At 33.0% G+C, this 20,796-nt stretch overlaps 1 protein-coding gene across 2 annotated transcripts in view; it reads left to right on the forward strand.

Annotated features, from left to right (window-relative positions):
- The window catches only part of LOC129984214 (uncharacterized), a 217,479-nt gene that overhangs the window by 158,854 nt on the left and 37,829 nt on the right, over positions 1 to 20,796 (forward strand). For both annotated transcript variants that reach the window (XM_056094040.1, XM_056094039.1), the window contains exon 4: positions 8,049 to 8,139. In XM_056094040.1, the coding sequence (XP_055950015.1) occupies positions 8,049 to 8,139 (91 nt within the window). The remainder of the gene's footprint in view (positions 1 to 8,048; positions 8,140 to 20,796) is intronic.

Raw genomic sequence — 20,796 nt, forward strand, 5'->3', positions numbered from 1 at the left:
TCACACAATCCAATCACACAGCCCGAAGTGTATGAAAGAGGTGATTCATTAACTGATGTACACAATTAAAAGCCCGGATGCGATCCGGCACCCGACACAAATTTAAAAGCCGGACTCACTTAAAGCGCCAGTCAAAATAAAGCACGATCCTGTCCTCCCCCCTGTGCAAGGGGATAGGGAGCTGCCTCGTAAATTTGATGGTGGGGGTGGGGGGTGTCAGGGAGTCTTCTCCAGGGTAAAGCAGAAGGAAGCTGAAAGTATAAATAAAATAAATAGAAGAAAAAAAAAGGAGAGAGAGAGAAGGCTTTTCCCCTCCTAGCCTCATCCATATGTATAAACTTCACTGCAAATAGTCACACAACATCTGTGGCTGAATTTCAATGACTTTACCAGAAAGCCAGCCGGGGCGCAGTCCGCAATTGTCCCTTTTTTTTTTTTTTTTTTTGAAGTCTTTCGGGCCCCTCAACAAATACTTCGAACGTCCAGTGGATTGGATTTGATTTTTTCCCTATCCTTTAAAATTTTTATCCTTTGTTATTCTTATTATAAAGTTATTTCTTAAAAAAAAAAAAGAAGCAGAAGAGTGGAGGTCTACTAGATTGGATATAAGCTTTCCATCCTGGTATCTTTTTTTTTGGGGGGGGGGACTTTATTAAGATCGCCACACTTTTTGACAGGTTAACAATAAATTCCAAGCAGAGGAGAAGAATGAATGAAAGGGGGAGGGAAAGGAGAGAGGAGTAACTGAGGGGGTAAAAAAAAGAACCAAAGTTTGGTCTCTGATCTGCTTTAGAAAATGTATACTCACTTCTGCAGCCTTGGAAAAGCTTGACAAATGATGCAACGGAATCTTTAAAGCAGTATTTTTTTTCCTAGTGCTTCTTTGAAAAAGCTTTTAAACCCATATTAGACCATAATCCGGTCTAATAATTGCTTAGGATTCATGAGGGCCTGTCGACACCAGCATTGAAATTTTGATAAGTGAAACGCTGTGGAGTAGTTTTAGAATAAGGAAAAACCGCTTTTCAATTTGGTGGCGAGATTTAAGTGAGTAGAGCTTCTATGTAACGGTTTGTAAATTTGTCATTTATGAACGAACAAGACTTTTTCATCCCGATCACGCTTTATTATCACTTTATTAGAAGTGGATTAACGCGATAAAAAAAAGGAACTATTCAAAACTATTATTATTGATATATTTTCAATAAAAGGGAACCTTTTTAGAAACATCGAAGCTAAATAAGTGCCAAAAAAATGTGTAAATTAAAAAAAGAAAGTAATCTTGAATTTGTTTAGATTAACATTCGAAACACAATAGCTGGGAATATGTGTTAAATTTTGGAATTTAAACGCCATTACATTATTTTTGGTTTGAAATTGGTTATTAACTTCCATCATTTGTTTGTAATTAAATATTAGTACAATTTGCTTCCAGAATTTTTATTGTAATAGATATAAAATATGCAAAAGTAGATATTTTAATTTTTGACATTTTTTTCTCGAATAATCCCATATTTTAACTCGTGTTCATTTTGGTCATATTTTAACTGGTGTTCACTTTGGCCATATTTTAACTTTTGGTCACTTTGATCATTGGCTGAGTTTGTTAAGTATCGTAATCAAATTTTGTAAAAAAAGCAAATATTTATAAAATATCTCTATAATAAGATAAAATACTTTCTTATAATATTTTATCTATAATAAAAGTGTGTGTGTGTGTGTGTGTGTGTGTGTGTGTGTGTGTGTGTGTGTGTGTGTGTGTGTGTGTGTGTGTGTGTGTGTGTGTGTGTGTGTGCGTGTGTGTGTGCGTGTGTGCGTGCGTGTGTGCGTGCGTGCGTGCGTGCGTGTCCGCATGTTGGTTCTCTATGTGTTTACGTGCTCTTACGTGAGGTAGAAATGTGCACCTCAGAACGAATGTTTTTTTCTTGAAATATTAATCAATTAAAAATTAAGCGAAATTCCGCTGTTTTTTCGCGATCACACTAAAAAGTATCACAAAAATAATTTTTATATCATCTTAAAATTCCAAAAAATTATGTTTCCAACGATGCCTTTTTTTTTCTTAATTAATTTTCATTTTTTTAATCAATTTTTAATAAATATTTTCAGCATATTCTCCTACAACAAATTTCACATAAAATAAAAATCAAATTTAGTCTGTACAGGCATGTTATGTGCATAGGCTTACGTTGATAATTAGCTTTTCTCTTATTTAGCTTTATGCATGTTGGTAATTAGATTTTATCAACGTGTTGCCGTCACTTTTACAAAAGCTCACATTAAAAGATTAAGTTAATTGTACCTGCAAATTAATCCTAGAAAAGTGTAACTTTTAGTACCTGCCTATATGAAATAAAATGAAAAGGAAACATAATACTTACGGAAAAAACAGAAAAAAAAAAAGAAAAGGTTTTGTGTAATTTTTAAAAATATATTTATTATTAATTCATTAATTCTGTTTTGTTAAGGCAAATTGGATTTAATATGTATAGAATTTCCCTCCTAATTCTGGCTGAATAGCTATTTCTAAACGGTTAGTAATGGACATATATATCTAACAGGGAAAATGGCTTGAATGAAGTAAAATATTATATTTTACGTATTTTGGGTCATTAAATATTCTGATGAATTTAAAATTTAATTTTTTTTCTTTTTTTTTAATTGGACGCCGGACTTGAATAAGGAAATATTTTTAAGATACTTATAAAAAAGTTATATTTTTTCGTAACAAAAATTTATATGACATGAAAAGCTGAATATCATAATTTTATAAAAACGCGTGATTTTAAACCCTTCCATTGATGGTCTCAAAGTAGATGCGCCAATCAGCGCCCGCAATTTCTCCGATATTCATTAGCTTAAAATTATAAAATTGTTGATTATCCAAATATAATGATATTTAAAAGTTGACAACTTCATCAGATTTGATGGCAGAAGAGATAAACACTTTTTTTTTTTTTTTTTTTTAAATTTAAAGCTGAAAAGTGAAGAGTATTTCATTGAATATAATTTCTTTGAACCAAATAACTGTATAAATTTTGACTTCACGATTTTTTAAAGCACATTTATAGAAACGAAATGAAACATTAAAATAAAACGTTATTATTTACTTCATTTGAAGCCTGTTGAATGCAAAAATAAAATCTGAATTTTATGATGATTCAGAGAAATTTTTATTGAATAATTCGTTGAGATATTACATAAATTATAAAAAAAAAATATTCTGCATAGCACAAAAATCATCAAATATTGCATGATTCTGTTGTCTGAGCTCCTGTTTTAAAAAAAAAAAATGTTTGTTTCATCAAATAAAAAGGTTTTGTATTAAATGAAGTTTAATCACCACCGCTTTTATTTTTGGTTCAAATTTTAATGAAACTGGCAGAAAATTAGAAGTGTGCGCATTACAATCAATAGAATTGCGTAAGACTTCTATTGTTAGACTATGAATTATAAGCGTTTCGAAATAGAGCTTAAAAATATTTTGCTGAAGAAACTATTAAGACACCAATTAACAGAAAATGTTTAGTTAAAAATTTTAGCTAGCATCAGTCCCGATGAATGGATTGGTCGCTAAAGGTGGCTAAGGCCTGCATAAAAATACATAAAAATACAATATATATACTGTCGTGCGTACTCACATAGTGTTGAACCCGGAATGGTAGGTGAAGTTAGACGCATGGGATAAATTTTCAAAAGTTTTCAAGGTATTCAATAGTCCAGATCCACAGTGTCTAAAATGTACCTAATTTCAATCATAACAATTTCAGGATAACGCAGTGGCCGGCCGTCTGCACTTAATAACCGAGACCATGTGCGTAGAATTGCCAATGTTAACAGACAAGCAACACTGCGTGAAATAATAACAGCAGGAATCAAATGAGACGTATGGTGGAAGTATCCGTTAAGACAAAGCAGCGAAATTCGTCTGTAGTGGGGTATGGCAGCAGAAGACCGACTCGAGTGTCGTTACTTACGGCATTACATCGCCTGCAGCGCCTCTCTGGGATTGTCGCTTTATCGGTTGAACCCTATACGACTGTAAAACCGTGGTTTGGTCAAATGTGTCACGATTTCAAGTGGTAAGAGCTGATGGTAGGATTCGAGTGCTGCGCATACCCCACAAAGTCAAGTTGTCAACAAGGCGCTTTGCAAGCTGGCGGTGGCTCCATAAAGGTGTTTGTTGTTCTGACATGAATGCATCAGATCCTCTGGTTCAACGGAACCGATCATCGACTTGAAATTGTTACGTTCAGCTATCTGGAGGCCACCTGCAGACCTTCATGGATTTCATCTATCCAAACTACGAAGGACATGACAATGCATCATATCATCGGGCTACAACTGCTCGTGACTGGTTTGAAGAACATTCTGGACAATTCCGACGAAGGATTTGGCCACCTAGATCACCCGACATGAATCCCGTCGAACATTTAGGAGGCATAATCGAGAGATCAGTTCGGGCACAAAATCCTGCACTGGGATAACTTTAGGAATTACGGACATTTATAGAGAAACCATAGCTTAATATTTCTGCAGAGGACTTCCAGCAACTTGTTGATTGCATGCCACATCGATTTGCCTCGATTCACCAGGCAAAAGGAAATCCGACACGTTATTAGGAGATATCCCAAGATTTTTGCCACCTCTGTACACTAAATGAAGTACCGTGGATGAAATGTTTCTTCAACGATATTGAGCGGAAGCTTAGAGAGGGACGCTAACCCAGACACCGTCCTCGTCATCTCACAGAAGTCTATTCATTGTCCTTCTATTGCTCCAAATGAGGAAGTTAGTATAACAAAATTATACAAAACAGTTATTATATTCTAGTATAAGAAGAGCGATCCCTCAGTCTGAAGAATATATTTTTATGATTATGTCTGTCTGTGAGCACGTTGACTCGCAAACGCTTTGAGTTCAAGAGATGAAATTTGTTATGCGGTCTTCACATTAAATTTATAGATCTTTTTTCAATTTTGAACGAAACCCAAACTTAGGAAGGGCGTATGTCTATCAAATAACTACAAAATGTAAAGGATTTTATTTTTATCATGAAAAGTGTAGATACGTAACAAATTTTGAATCAAATTTGCCAAAAGGTTGATCGTCTGCTGTCTGTGCATTCTCATGTATGCAAATCCAATAACTTGCGACGAGAGAGAGAAATAAAATTTAGTATGTGATCTTATAACTGTAATTTATATCTTATAACTAAAATTTTAATTATTTATAAATTTTTGATTTTATTTTGTTGAAAAATGGCTTCCAAAATAGTCTACTCACTTTTTTCTCACTATAAGCATAAAATGCATGCATGTGGTACTCTAAAATAAATATCTGAGCATTTCGGTTTGTTAAAGGTGAATTTCACAAATTTGGTATATGCAGTTGAAGGGGAAATTACACTTTTATTAAAAGAATAAATAAGAAAGTTAAGAGGAGACCACTTACATTGGTTTTCCTAAGACATTTGAATTTTCTTTTAAAATGATATTAAAATACCATCGTTAATTCAAATTTGTTGTGATTGGTTCAAAACTTGAACAAGCTAAAAAAATCGAAAGTCAAAATTACAACTTATAGAGGATTACTTTTATTTCTGAATTGGTTTTAATAGTTAAATACGTCCACATCTTGTACAGGTCTATCTGTTTCATTTTGTATAGTATTAATCGGGTGTCTATTTAATTTTATTGCTTATGCGTTGCATTCAAAGCGATGTATATTGTTTATTTATTAAAATTACTTGCTTATTTGAGAAATCATTATTTTTAAAACACTGAAAAAAAATTATTATTACATTATTTGTAAAATTATTTACTACTTATTTATGAATTAAATTGTTAAATATTTAAAATAAGATATAAAGATAAGATTTTACCTCAAATATATTTTAAGATAAGATTATAAGATTAGATATATTAGATAAGATTATTAAAGATATTTTAAAGATAAAATTTTAACCTCATAGATATTTTTAGGTTAAAAATTTTCATTTTCTGTTTCTGAAACTAAATTATGGAATTTGTTAATTGTATCATTATAATCATTTGTATATTGCGATAGTTTGCATTTGTATCGACATTATATGAAAAGTTGGATAATCGAATTTTTACTATAACTTCGTATTAACCAAGCTCTAAATTAGGTTTAAGAATTTTAGTATTCAAGTTTAGATAATTCTGAACCGATAAATTAGATCAAGAATGTCAAAAATGAAATGTACGTCACAACCAAATAAAGATCCCGCTACTTACGTAAAAGCTGCATTATTCCGAAAACGCTTTATAAAATAGAACCCATAGAGCTAATGTTTCCTTCCAGACCCTTGGCATCTATCTCTGCTATCAACTTTCCTATTTCGCGTGATATCTTGTCCGCAGTGATTAATTTCTTTATGGGTTTAAGATGGATGTTTTTAATACTGGATCTGACAAGATACTTATTTTCTTCGTTAAGTGAAAATAATTCTAAAATAAAGAATTTTAAAAAATAAGGCATAAAAATTTTACTAAAAAATTATGTTGCATTCCGTTATTTTTGCTGGGGCGCGAAGATATTGTAAATCACATGTGATTCATGAATTTGATGCTTTTGAAAGAGATGCATTGTACACACTTTTACACACCCATACTTTATATTAAAACAGAAATAAATTCGCTAATAAGACCAATGATTCCATCCGTATATCCATACACATTCGCTCAGTTTATAGATGATCCCCTCTGGAGTTTGGTCATCCCAGTGGTCAGCTTGTGATCTCCAGCATCCGTGGACGAAATGCGGAAGGAACGGGCAGGGGAGGGGGGGATGCGTAAAAGGAAGCGATCGCCGCTTGATGCCAACTCATGTTTAAGGATTTTCGCTTCGGCTCCTCTTGAATGATGAAAATGCCGTTTGAGGGGGGGGGATACTTCAAAGGGACGGGCAGTCCCCTCCTTCGCAGACATACATATGCGATTTTGAGTAAAGTCGTAAAAAGGGGCTTTATGGTTGAGTCCCTTCAAGTGACTGAAAAGCGTTTTTCGGATTTTTAAGCAACGCATTCCTGAAGAAGAGACAAGGATTTCAGTATTTTTGTGCATATATATATATATATATATATATTTGGCTTTTAATTTATCTATTATCTCTTTATCAGACTATGGTAAATTTATCAACTAAATAGAATATCTGCTTTGTGATCAGAAGTTCGTGAGTTTGAATCTCAATCTAACTATGATTCAATGATCACTTGAGGTTTGAGAGTTTTAAACATTGGATTGCAGGTTAGACGAGTCTCTAATATACTCTGAAGGATATCCTGCCAATGTGCATGACAATGGGAATATGAGATTGAAGAACATTAACCATTGGAATGTATAATAGGTCAGACGAGTTTTTAATATACACTGAAGATGAATATTCTAACAATGCGCTTGAGATAATTATCAAAGCTCCTAAAAGATCGTTTTAAATATAGTTAACTCTTATTTCTGTTATTTGAGAAACAATAGTTACAATTATAGTGCTCAATTACATCTGTATTAATTTACTATGTGCTCAAAAATCGCTCGGACCTTCAAAATGAAAGTGAATCAGCAGACATATACTTTTCCCCTCTTATGAAAGTCAATATCATCCGATCCTATGGAGCAAAAGAATCGTAAATTTGAATCAAGTTGAAGAAAAAAAAAAAAACTGTAAAGCATATCCAAGGAAGTCACCAGAATTTTTTTACCAACAGTTTGAAAGTAACAATACTGGAATGTCACGATTCACATACGAGTATTTTATTATGAGCTTTCCTCTTAGGGTTGCAACATAAAAAATTATATAGATCACTTTTTTAACATTTTAAAATAAAAATGTACATATTATTTATGTAGAAATATATTTTAAGAAATAAAAAGTTTTCTTGCTAAGCTTTGGAATCCATAAAAAATTACAATACCTTCAAAATGAGCGGAATTCCGTTTTTATTTTTCCATTCCTATCTTAAATATTTTATAAACTTTTCAGACAAATATTTTTATAGTAAAATTTGTTTTGTTTTTTTCTTTTAGGATATATGAGAAAACCAATTCTCAGTGAATTAGGCATTCGAAATATTTCTGAATGGAATGCGAAGCCATCTGTTATTGTTGAAGTCCTTAAGTAAGTAAAATAATAAATAGTTTTTGATATTGCAATTGTTGTAACTGTCGATTTTTAAAGAAATGTCATTTTTAAAAAGTGAATCACTCTGATGAAGTAAAATTGCTAACAGTTATCGCTTAGGGAAAATGACATCACTGGAAAAGTTTCGAAACGTATCAATATCTTAAACTAGTCATTATAATATTCCTAATGTTAAAAAACAGTGTAAGTGCTCAACTTGAAACTTTTTAGCATATATTCTAATAAATCAACTTGTGAATTACTAATGGCATGCCATTGGCCAACAATGGCATGCTATTGACTATACGGGTGCCATCTTATACGATTTTCTTTCGGAGTTTAATCATTGAGATGCGGCTAATGTATAAGAACCAGAAAACTAAATGTGTATTTTTTAATGCTGATTGAAAACAAAATTTGACACAGAATTGCAATTGTAATCACAAACTGACATATTGAATTTCATATATTTAAGTCATTTATTTTTGAGTTAATCGCGTTTACTTGCTTCAGGAAGTATGACAGCCTTCTTCTTCTTACTATAGCCAACTACCTCGCCACTACTGAATTTAGCATTATCGACAGGATTTGTTGTGTCCGACTGCTATCTTTAGCTTAGTCCGTCCATAACACTGGCCGATTCATTAAATTGACATCTTATTCGAGACAATTGGCCTCCAGCCACAAAGTGGTCAATCACTGACCTTCCACCTCATCTTCCCATTCACCGACCTTCCTATTAAACAAGGGACAGGTCATCACTTAAAGAAAATCTCCTTGAAATTCTCAACATTTCTTCAAATTCTCATTTCACAACAACAGAAATCCAAACACTTTCAAACTTTCAAAGAGTTGGTAAAAAACCGCCAATTTTCAACATCCTGTCCTTCAGAGTTTTAAGATTATCTGATCCCATCAGTACTGTACTTAAGTCGTCATTTTCAACTTTCGGATTCTTTCTTAATTCCGAGATTTCTATGCATTACTTTAAATAATGGTAAACAATGCCGATTCCTCCACAGATGCATTTATTTTCCTGCATTCTTCCAAATCTTTTGAAAAATGCGGGAAAACAGCCTGTCAACCCCTAGACGAATTTGATTCAAAAGTTGATATCTATCTACTCTTTAGATTTTTGTACCAATGTATTAATTTTTATCCGTCAAGCACTTTTAATTTTCTAGTTATTGTGTTATTTTAGTACTGCCAGATAGAGAGATTTCCTGTACTTGGAATTCGTTCAAAATTTAATAGAAATCTATAAATTTGGAGTAGAGATGGCATACCAAATTTCATTTGTCTAGTTAAAAGCGTTTTTGAGGCACAGTGTTGAAATGGAACAATGAGGATGAAAATGTAGCTCATAATGATACAAATACAATATTATATGAAACTGTGTTTCATTCACCTTACGTATCACTCCTTACCAATACAAGACAATAGCATCTTTGCATATGAACATTTTCATGAACAAAACAAGTGTAATAATACTATAGGATTGAGACTTCCGCCAAGTGTTTCGTTCGACGGCAAACAGTTGTTTACTTTCTTGTTGTTGAGTGGAAGAATCCATCGGTTTTCGCAGGGGAGCGAATGCAAGTGTCGCGTTTAATGTGGCTTGTCAATCCCTGGATCGATGTGGCCACGTGTTGTGAAATAACAGTTGCGGGCGCGCGTGATCCGCATCCTTTAGCATCCCCCCATCGATCCGCGATGAAAGCTACACTCGATTGAGATGCTGCGCTGAGGTGTACGCGGTCCAGATTGCGAGGCATTGGACCTTTTTGAACCGATCTCCATTATGGGCGGACGCATGTGTTAGAATTTTACTTTCTCGTATAGATTTAACGAATCTCAACATTTTGGGTCTTCTTGAATCCTAAAAGCATATTTTTGGAATTATATCTGTCTGTATGTATGTGAACACGACAGCTCAAAACGCTTTGAACTAGACAAACAAAATTTGGCATGTAATCTTACTATCAAATTTTGAAAGACATTTTTGAATCGATTTCCATTATCGGCAAACGCGTGTGTTAGAATTTTACTTTCTTGTATAAGAGATATACAAACAGAAAGTTTTGTAATGATCAAAGGATTCGAACTCAAGATTTTGACAAATCAATCGCCTCTTGAATACGAAAAACATATTTTTGGAATTATGTCTGTCTGTATGTATGTGAACTTTACAATTCAAAACGCTTTGAACTATATAATGTGTGGCATGTGGTCTTACTGTCAAATTTTGAAAGAAATTTATTGGTAGAGGTGGTTTAGCAATGGTCAAAAGATTCGAACTTAAGATCTTGATGGATCTCAACGTTTCGGATCCTCTTGAGTACGAAAAACACATTTTTGGAATTATGTCTGTCTGTATGTATGTGAACTTTACAATTCAAAACGCTTTGAACTATATAATGTGTGGCATGTGGTCTTACTGTCAAATTTTGAAAGAAATTTATTGGTAGAGGTGGTTTAGCAATGGTCAAAAGATTCGAACTTAAGATCTTGATGGATCTCAACGTTTCGGATCCTCTTGAGTACGAAAAACACATTTTTGGAATTATGTCTGTCTGTATGTATGTGAACTTTACAATTCAAAACGCTTTGAACTATATAATGTGTGGCATGTGGTCTTACTGTCAAATTTTGAAAGAAATTTATTGGTAGAGGTGGTTTAGCAATGGTCAAAAGATTCGAACTTAAGATCTTGATGGATCTCAACGTTTCGGATCCTCTTGAGTACGAAAAACACATTTTTGGAATTATGTCTGTCTGTATGTATGTGAACTTTACAATTCAAAACGCTTTGAACTATATAATGTGTGGCATGTGGTCTTACTGTCAAATTTTGAAAGAAATTTATTGGTAGAGGTGGTTTAGCAATGGTCAAAAGATTCGAACTTAAGATCTTGATGGATCTCAACGTTTCGGATCCTCTTGAGTACGAAAAACACATTTTTGGAATTATGTCTGTCTGTATGTATGTGAACTTTACAATTCAAAACGCTTTGAACTATATAATGTGTGGCATGTGGTCTTACTGTCAAATTTTGAAAGAAATTTATTGGTAGAGGTGGTTTAGCAATGGTCAAAAGATTCGAACTTAAGATCTTGACGATTCTCAACGTTTCGGATCCTCTTGAGTCCGAAAAACACATTTTTAAAATTATATCTGCCTGCCTGTGAGCAGGACAACTCATTGAGCTAGATAAATGAAATTTGGCACATGGTCTTATTATCAAATTTTGAAAGAAATTAATTGGTAGACTACCTGTTGGAGTACAAGTAAACACGATAGCTACAAAAGAAAAAGATAGATACATAAAATTTGGTACATAGTCTAAGCATTTCACAGTAAATCCCTAATAAATTTTGAATCAAATCTTTCTTTTAAATCAAAGTGGTTGATTATCTTGTCATAGCAGTTGATTGCCGCGCGCATACATATAAAGTTAATAACTCAAAAACGCAGCGACTTTGTTGGAAAGTGTAGAAAGAAAGGTGGAGAGTGTAAGAAATTTTCTTATTTTTGCCAACTTGATGGCATATTTTAAAAATATTTTTCAAGTAATGAAGTAACATAACAATGAATTCTAGATGATATCTCAGTAGGTTTTAAAGAAAACAACTTAAAGATAATTTAAGAAATAAATTCGAACTGAACTTCATTTTTATGATATGAGATAACATTTTTTATTTATTTAAAAACAGATTTTATCGTGACAATAATGTCTAAGAATTGAGTTGAAACAACACATCTCATGCATAATGATATCAAACATCATTGCGTTTAAAAAATGTCGAAAACCTTTTAACATCATGTGTTTGCATCAAATCACCAAGGCTTAGTTTGACCAAAATAAGTAGCCCGTGACTCTAAACTTCATAGATAAAGTCATATGTGCTCTCAAACAGATTTTATAGAGGCAATAATGTCTAAGAATTGAGTTGAAACAACACATCTCATGCATAATGATATCAAACATCATTGCGTTTAAAAAATGTCGAAAACCTTTTAACATCATGTGTTTGCATGAAATCACCAAGGTTTAGTTTGACCAAAATAAGTAGCCCGTGACTCTAAACTTCATAGATAAAGTCATATGTGCTCTCAAACAGATTTTATAGAGGCAATAATGTCTAAGAATTGAGTTGAAACAACACATCTCATGCATAATGATATCAAACATCATTGCGTTTAAAAAATGTCGAAAACCTTTTAACATCATGTGTTTGCATCAAATCACCAAGGCTTAGTTTGACCAAAATAAGTAGCCCGTGACTCTAAACTTCATAGATAAAGTCATATGTGCTCTCAAACAGAGTTTATAGAGGCAATAATGTCTAAGAATTGAGTTGAAACAACACATCTCATGCATAATGATATCAAACATCATTGCGTTTAAAAAATGTCGAAAACCTTTTAACATCATGTGCTTGCATGAAATCACCAAGGTTTAGTTTGACCAAAATAAGTAGCCCGTGACTCTAAACTTCATAGATAAAGTCATATGTGCTCTCAAACAGATTTTATAGAGGCAATAATGTCTAAGAATTGAGTTGAAACAACACATCTCATGCATAATGATATCAAACATCATTGCGTTTAAAAAATGTCGAAAACCTTTTAACATCATGTGTTTGCATCAAATCACCAAGGCTTAGTTTGACCAAAATAAGTAGCCCGTGACTCTAAACTTCATAGATAAAGTCATATGTGCTCTCAAACAGATTTTATAGAGGCAATAATGTCTAAGAATTGAGTTGAAACAACACATCTCATGCATAATGATATCAAACATCATTGCGTTTAAAAAATGTCGAAAACCTTTTAACATCATGTGTTTGCATCAAATCACCAAGGCTTAGTTTGACCAAAATAAGTAACCCGTGACTCTAAACTTCATAGATAAAGTCATATGTGCTCTCAAACAGATTTTATAGAGGCAATAATGTCTAAGAATTGAGTTGAAACAACATATCTCATGCATAATGATATCAAACATCATTGCGTTTAAAAAATGTCGAGGAAAAATTAAAATAATGTATTTTCTTCAAATTACCATGAATTTGTTTGACTAAAAAAAGTAGCGTGGTTCTAAACTTCACAATATACCACCCAAACATGAAACTACAATCACCATATGGTATCATTTTAAAGAAACATGTTGTCTTCATTCTTTACTCAAAGGATTGTCAAATCATGTATTCAATTTCTTTTTTTTATATCTCAGGAACTAAATATCCGCCCTTTTCTATTAAGTTATATGAAATGTTAAAATTAAATTGAGGTTTATGATTTATACATTACATAATTGCTGTCATAAAATAGTTTGGAATGGAATTTTGTGGTCTAAAATTCAATTTTGAACAAGCATGATTAAGAAATATGGAATAAAAAAATCGTGAAAATAATTCAATGAACAATGAACCAGAAGTTAGATGTGCTCTCTATTCTAATTTAAATAAGTCCTTATGTCCGAGCTAAAATTTTGAAGTGCGCACTATTTCAGCATGTGTAACAATACAATGGAATGAAGAAAAAATGTGAATTGATTGTAGAAAGGACTTAAGATAATATTTTTGTAAATATTGAAGTTATTCTTTTTTTATAAGAGTCTACAATTCTATAATTAGAAAGTATTTCGAAATAAAATTGTTTACACCCCTCTCATCCTAACGACTGTTAATCTTAAACAAAGCCATTAATTCACATTGATTTTTATTTTATGGACTCCCGCAGGTTTTGCTCTTAGTTGTATTTTAAAGAAAATCGAGTATGACTTCTGGATACTTTTTTTCGACCGATTGCAATTGTGACAGAGTCACAATTCACAAACTAAAATTTCACTCAGAACCCCAATTCACAAACTATAATTTGACACAGAATCCCAATTTACAAATTTCACAAACAAAATTCCATTCATTTAAATGGCTGCATTTTTTTATCGAATTTATATAAATGTGAATATGCAGATAGATAAATCATCAAGAAGTCTGCAGATCGAGTCCGAAATTTTATATGGAATTTCATTTAAATAGTTTTAAATTATATATTCACTAGTTTTAAATACTATTCATTTGCACTCAAACAGATAGACATATTTCCTGTGAATAGAAAAATTAAAAATTTGATAGATATCTAAAGGGTGTCCCAAAATTCACGCAGGATTTCAATTTTCCACCTTTCGGGCAATAAAGTTTTGGCAACATTATTAAAAAACTATTTGACAGCTGATAGCTCAGGGTTAGTAAAAATAGAGCGTTACATGATAGAACAACGTGTTTAATCAAGATTTTAATTAAGTAGAAACACAGGTTTTTTTTTATTAAATTGCTCTATTTTTATTGACTCGTAAAGTACACAGGATAGCGTTATGTATGGAATAACACATAGGACAAATGGCCACCACGGCTTTGTTGGTATATACGCACTCTTTTGTCAAAATTTCCGATGACTATTTTGCATAAATGTGTCTGAATTTCATTGATACAGCGTTAATTCCCACATTCATTGCACGCGTGCTTGTGGGCTTATTGGCTTAGAACTTTGACTTCAAATAACCCCATAAAAGGAAATATAATAGTGTTAAATCACACGTTATAGGGTGTAAGTTATCAAATTTTTGAACTGTGGCCGTCAGATTTTCCTTATTTTTGAAATATTGTTCAACAATGAAAACATGATGTTCTATCGTGTAACGCTCCGCATTTTACTAACGCTAAATTATTAGTTGTCAAATGATTTTTTAATAGGGTTGTCAGTACTTTACTGCACGAATGGTGGCAAATTCAAATTTTGCGTTAAATTTGGAACATCCTTTACAAATTTAATGTAGTGGCTGCATACAAAATTTCATTTCTCCTGCTCTGTGTTAGTTAGTGTGTTATCGTATTCACAAACATATAGACTAACATAATTCCAAAAATGTATTTTACGGATTCTGAAAGTTCTGGAATGTGAAGATAAATGAAAATTTCAAGGTTAATTTTTTTGACAGTTACAATGATTTATATACTTTGAATAAGAGAAAGTAAATATTATCATTCCATCATTTTCTTCCCTTTAAAAATTTTTGCAAGTATTGAAGCATCATTTCCAAAACAACACCAAAAAAGAGAACACAAATAATATTTAAAAATGATTCATTCGCTTCCCTTTTTTCATCCCTTTCCCCCTTTTACGAAAAGTCAGTTTAAATATTTAACGTCATAATTAACCACCTATAAAACCAAAAGGAGATAACAAAATTAAATTTATCCCTTTTTACACACTCTTCTCTTCCCCCCGCCCTTCTTCCATAATTCTCCTGCTCTCAGTCCCTTTCCCCTCCCTTCTAAAACCAAAATTTAATAATCTCTAACAACTAAGCCTTAATCCACGCCAAAAAGAGAAAGAAAACGAAAATAATAATAAAAAAATAAGTAAATAAAACACGCACACGCTCTTAAAAAAAGAGAAGTAAGAAAGGATTCATCACTAGCAAAAGAAAAATCGGGCACGTTAACTGGAGCAAATGAAGCCCGAGCTTTACACAGACGAGAATTTGGAGGGGGGAGGGGGTGACGAGTAGAGCCCGCCCCTCTGATGCCCCCCACTTCCACTGTGCATTCATTTGCATCGCTAATAGGTTCCGAGATCGATCATTTGATCGAAGCGGGGTCTACCTCCCCCCATCCTTTGCGGTTTTAAGCCTGGACCGCGGACCTTCAAATATGGCCTCCGCTTCGCATAAATTATAGGTTCTGTAGTATTTCCACCCCCACCCACCCTTCCCTGTATGCTTTATAGCCCCCTGCGATCGTTTGGCATTGTGTTGTTAGGAAGGGGGATCGAGTTGATTGGAGGGACACGTTCGGCGGCCTCCTCTCATTTTGGGCCGTCAGCAAAGTTGCCACATCTTTCGGAGATTTTTAAGTCGGTAAACGAAAAGTTGAAGAATTGGAGCGTCGTTTTCTATTCTGGTTTAAGAGTGGATTTTTGTATGTTTTTATATTTTAACACATTGGCTGCCACTTAAGTCGCCTATGATTCACACCTGCTTTCTAATTAGATTCCCCCTTTTCTGCTACAATTAAGAGAAAGCAAATAAAGGGTCATCAAATTAGATAAATGGTCTGAAATCATAGGCTTGTGCCGTGGCAGCTAAGGGGTTAAACAAGTGCAATTCTTTTCACTTAGTTAGAGTCAAGGGTTCAGCTCATTCAACATTTTTGTGTCATCGGTTCGAATCCTTTTTTTTTTTTAGTGTTTTTCCCCTTTTCCTTTTCTTTCCATTTTCTTTATTGTTAAAAGAATAATGTGCTTTACATTTTTAGAATTGAAGATGCCGATTTCCGTATGATTTGGTGAAATAAATCATTATGCAAAATCGTTTCATTTAAAAAAAATTCAATTTGTATTCAGAATAATATTCTGATTTCATTCAAGTTAAATGACTCTGCCTGGAAAAGTGCTATTGCATACAAAATGTTGAATTATAACGAGTAGGCTTGTCGCGAGAGTTATTTTAGAACCGAGTGTTCTGATCTAGAATTTTTCAGCATTTACGCTCGAATAGCACTTTTGTCACTTTTTTTTCACCAGTTTTAAAATTTGAATATAAAAATAATATTCTTCACATTTTATTAAATCCGCAATGTCGATTCTCGTATGATTTGGTAATTAAAATTCCGAATATTGTGTAAAAACATTTCATTTAAAGAATCCACTTAGAATTCGAAACCGTGCATGATCAAATATCCTATAGAAAGTTTTTATTTGTTTAGTACAGTATTTTGCTTTTTCTAATTCGAAGATATAGTCTGAAAAATGGTTACGATATAAGAAAGTTCAATTTATCTTTTGTGTCGTAAAATCGAATCATGTTTTTTTTTTAATTTTTAATGTTATAAACCCGTAAAAGAATCGTATTTCTTGCATCCATACTGTCTATTACTGTATGGGTTTTTTTTAATGACTTTATAAAATTGCATAAAATTATTTAAAGAATCCTCTTAAAATTCGAAACCTTGCATGATCCAATATTCTACTATATTCCATGTAGATTAGAATTCGGCTTTTAGTCGATGTCAACTACTTAGTCTGGAAATGATTTAGGCATTTGAAAGGTTATGTTACTTTTGATATCACACAATATAAATTTGAAAAATGGGTGATTACAACATATTAATATTTTAATTCACATTAATGCGGTTTTTGTACACACATTTGATTGATTACATAACTTTTTATCTTACTCGACATTTTGAGCACTGAATTAGTTTGAATTTCGGATATGAAGAATTAGTTTTTAATTATTTTTTTTTTCTTTCACCGAAACGGAGTATAAAGAAAGTATAGTAATCGGCAAAAAATTCGAATTCCATATTTTTGACCAAATCCCATGTTTTAGACTTCTTTGAGTTCGAAAAACACATTTTTGGAAGATGAGTGTCGGTCTGAGACAAAGATACCTCAAAAAGACTCTAAGCTAGATGGTTGAAATTTGGTATATGGTCTTTACACCAAATTCGTAGATTTCTATGAACTTTTGAATAAAATCCGTTCTGAGGAAGTCTATTTGTTCGAATATAAGTCAACACGATAATTTGAAAACGAAAAGAGCTAGATGGATGAAATTTGCTGCACTTATTCTATGTCTATAGTATAGATGCCCATCAAATGTTGAGCCAAATCCAACTTGTGGTTGATTGTCTGTCGGTCCGTACTTTCAGAAACATGTAGTCTGCGATAACTCAAAAACGCAATGGCCTTAAATATATCAAGTTTGATATGTGATTCTGTGACTGCAATTACAGTTCTATGTCAAATTTTGTTTTCAATCGGGTGGGAAAAAATGCTTCTAAAATCTAAATTCGATTTTGCTTTTCAAACGTGTGAGTGTCAGGAATTAACCACCAAAAAAACTCACCGCAGAAGTCACGATAGATTCAGAAAAATGCTAAATTAACGCCAAAGGTTAATATTTCGTAACTATTGAATGCCAATGCCATGCAAGGCGTTCTCTGCATTACCGAAGCTTCACAAATTTTTGCGGGAGGGGATTAACATCTTTAATAGAGTACGTGCAAAACTTTTGTAGGTGATCTTTCCCGCGGTTTTCAACGGATTGAACCGAAAATTTAACATAGAACTACAATTTTGATAACAAGATCACTTACCAAATTTCTTTTATTTGTCGGTATATTTTTGAACTATCTTGTTTATATGCTCATGCAATTACTGATTCCCAGACAGTCAATTCCTTGGTAGATTTTATTCAAAATTTTATACAGATTTGAGCTATAAATTCTAAATTTGTGTAAAAATTGTTATTTATCTATTTGTTTACGTTTTGAATTTATTGTGTTCCCTTGTATTTGAATAGGCAAACAAACTTTCTGCCAACAAATTTCACACAAAATTTAATAGATATTTACAAATTTTGTTAAAAACTACAGGGTGATCAAGAAATAACAGGAGGTGTTCGGAGTCCTGCTATGTACTGGACAAAATATAACAAAATTTGGCCACCATACACATTAAAGTATGCAGTTTCGATATATCAAGAAAAAAAAAATTAGTACCAAAAAAAATGCCGATGGGGGAATCCTGGCGCTGCAAGACGCATAATGTGAGAATAAAGAATACATAACTGCCAATGGAAACAATAAATAACAACACACCAAATACCAATAAAAAATGTTTTATTATAGCAACTTACAAATTTGACTCAAGGTGACCACCAACCTGATATTCCTCTAATTAATTATATGTGGTACACGAGGTTTTCGACGGTGGCTCGCAGCATATCGGCATTTATTCGCTTGACATATAACGTTATTTGTTCTTTTAAAGTAGGAATGACAGGAACATATCCTTGATGCACAACGCCTTTCAAGCTTACAAGTAGCACCACAAACAGAAATCATCCTCGGCCTGGTTGCACACCACGAATTCCTGTTGTTTCAAATCTTTCTATCATTCTTCGTAAGTTAGTAACTGTTTGAACCACTGGTATTCACGAAGAGCAGCACTGGCATTTTCATCTCGCTGATAAAACAGCTTGACTAATATGGCGTGTTAACGTAGTGACAACGTCATCTACAGATGAATTCTTGTACAATGACTTAAATTCCAGCAACCCTTCCTTTTATTCTCGATATCGTGTCACAAAGTACCCGTACATGCAAATTACATAATGAAATTTTCGATCGCAGCGCCATAATTTTTCCTATCGGCATTTTTTGGTACTAATTTTTACACCTTGATAAATCGAAACTGCATACTTTAATGTATATGGTGGCCAAATTTTGTTATATTTCGTCCAGTACATAACACGCTACAGGGCTCCGATTATGTCTGATTTCTTGATCACTCTGTACATACAAAATTTTGTTTGTTTAACTGAAAGCATTTTTGAAGTATCCTGTTCTCATACAGACGGACAGCTAAATTCAGTGATGTCTAAAATCTGGAAATTCACCAAGAAATTGACAATTTTTTTGTAAAACCCCCATGCAAAATTTCGTCTGTTTAACTGAAAGCATTTTTGAAGTATCATGTTCTCATACAGACGGCAACTCCAAAAATATTGTGTTCGCTTGTATTCGAATAGATAGGCAAACTGTCTGTCGGTGAATTTCGCTAATAGAAATTTACACATTTTGACTAAAAACCACATACAAAATTCCGTCTGTTTAATTGAAAGCATTTCTGAAGTATCGTGTTCTCATACAGACGGCAACTTCACAAGTATGTTTTTCGAATTCAGAGATGTCTGAAATGTGGAGATTCACCAAGATTCTCGAAAACGAATTTTTTAATGAAAACGACACTTTATTTTTCTACACTTTCGCATGCGAGAAAGAAAAGAAGAAGAAAAAAAAAGACAAAATCGAGACGAATTTCGCCGAAGATCCGCATCGAAAGATGATAGGAATAACGAAATCACACGCTCCGAGAAGGGAAATATGTGTCGGAACTCGCGTTCCCCGCCGGATCATTGTCTTCCGGATCGAAGGTAAAAATTTCCCTCAAAGCCCCGACAATATCAAAATATTTCCCCACGGGGGCAATCGATTAAAGGGAAGGAATCTTTATGCCGAGTTCAATCTGAAATTTTCATCGCAAATGGCGTGTCCGCGGGATTTTCCCCTTTGTTTCTATAATCATTCGGATGGTTGTGCGTTTCACTAGAGAGAACAATGAAGGGCTCAGAATGGAAAACAATTCACTGGAATCCCTCTTTCGAACCACCATTTGGGGGACCGTAGACAAATTGTACCACTGTTGAGATGTATAGAATGCTATGTTATGGCAAACATATAATCGCACTACAGTTTAAATAGTGCATACTTGGTGTATACAACTATAGAATATTTTTAAATAATTAGCACTGTAAATTTAACATTTTATATATATATATGTTAAACCCTTTATATTCCAACAGTATTTAAAAGTAAAATTTAAATCATTCTAATATCTTCGTAATATGAATATTTTTCTGACAGTATTAAAAAAAATACGAAGTTTGCACCTCGAAGAACATGTAATAGCAGTTGAAGGCAGAGATCAAAAATCTTTAATTGATTAATTAATTAATTCTATTAATTAAGTTATTTTAATTAATTTAAAATTTAAATTTTCTGGAGTTACTTTGCATTAAA

This window comes from Argiope bruennichi, chromosome 9 (assembly GCF_947563725.1).
Source record: "Argiope bruennichi chromosome 9, qqArgBrue1.1, whole genome shotgun sequence".
NCBI classification, from domain to species: Eukaryota; Metazoa; Arthropoda; class Arachnida; order Araneae; family Araneidae; genus Argiope; species Argiope bruennichi.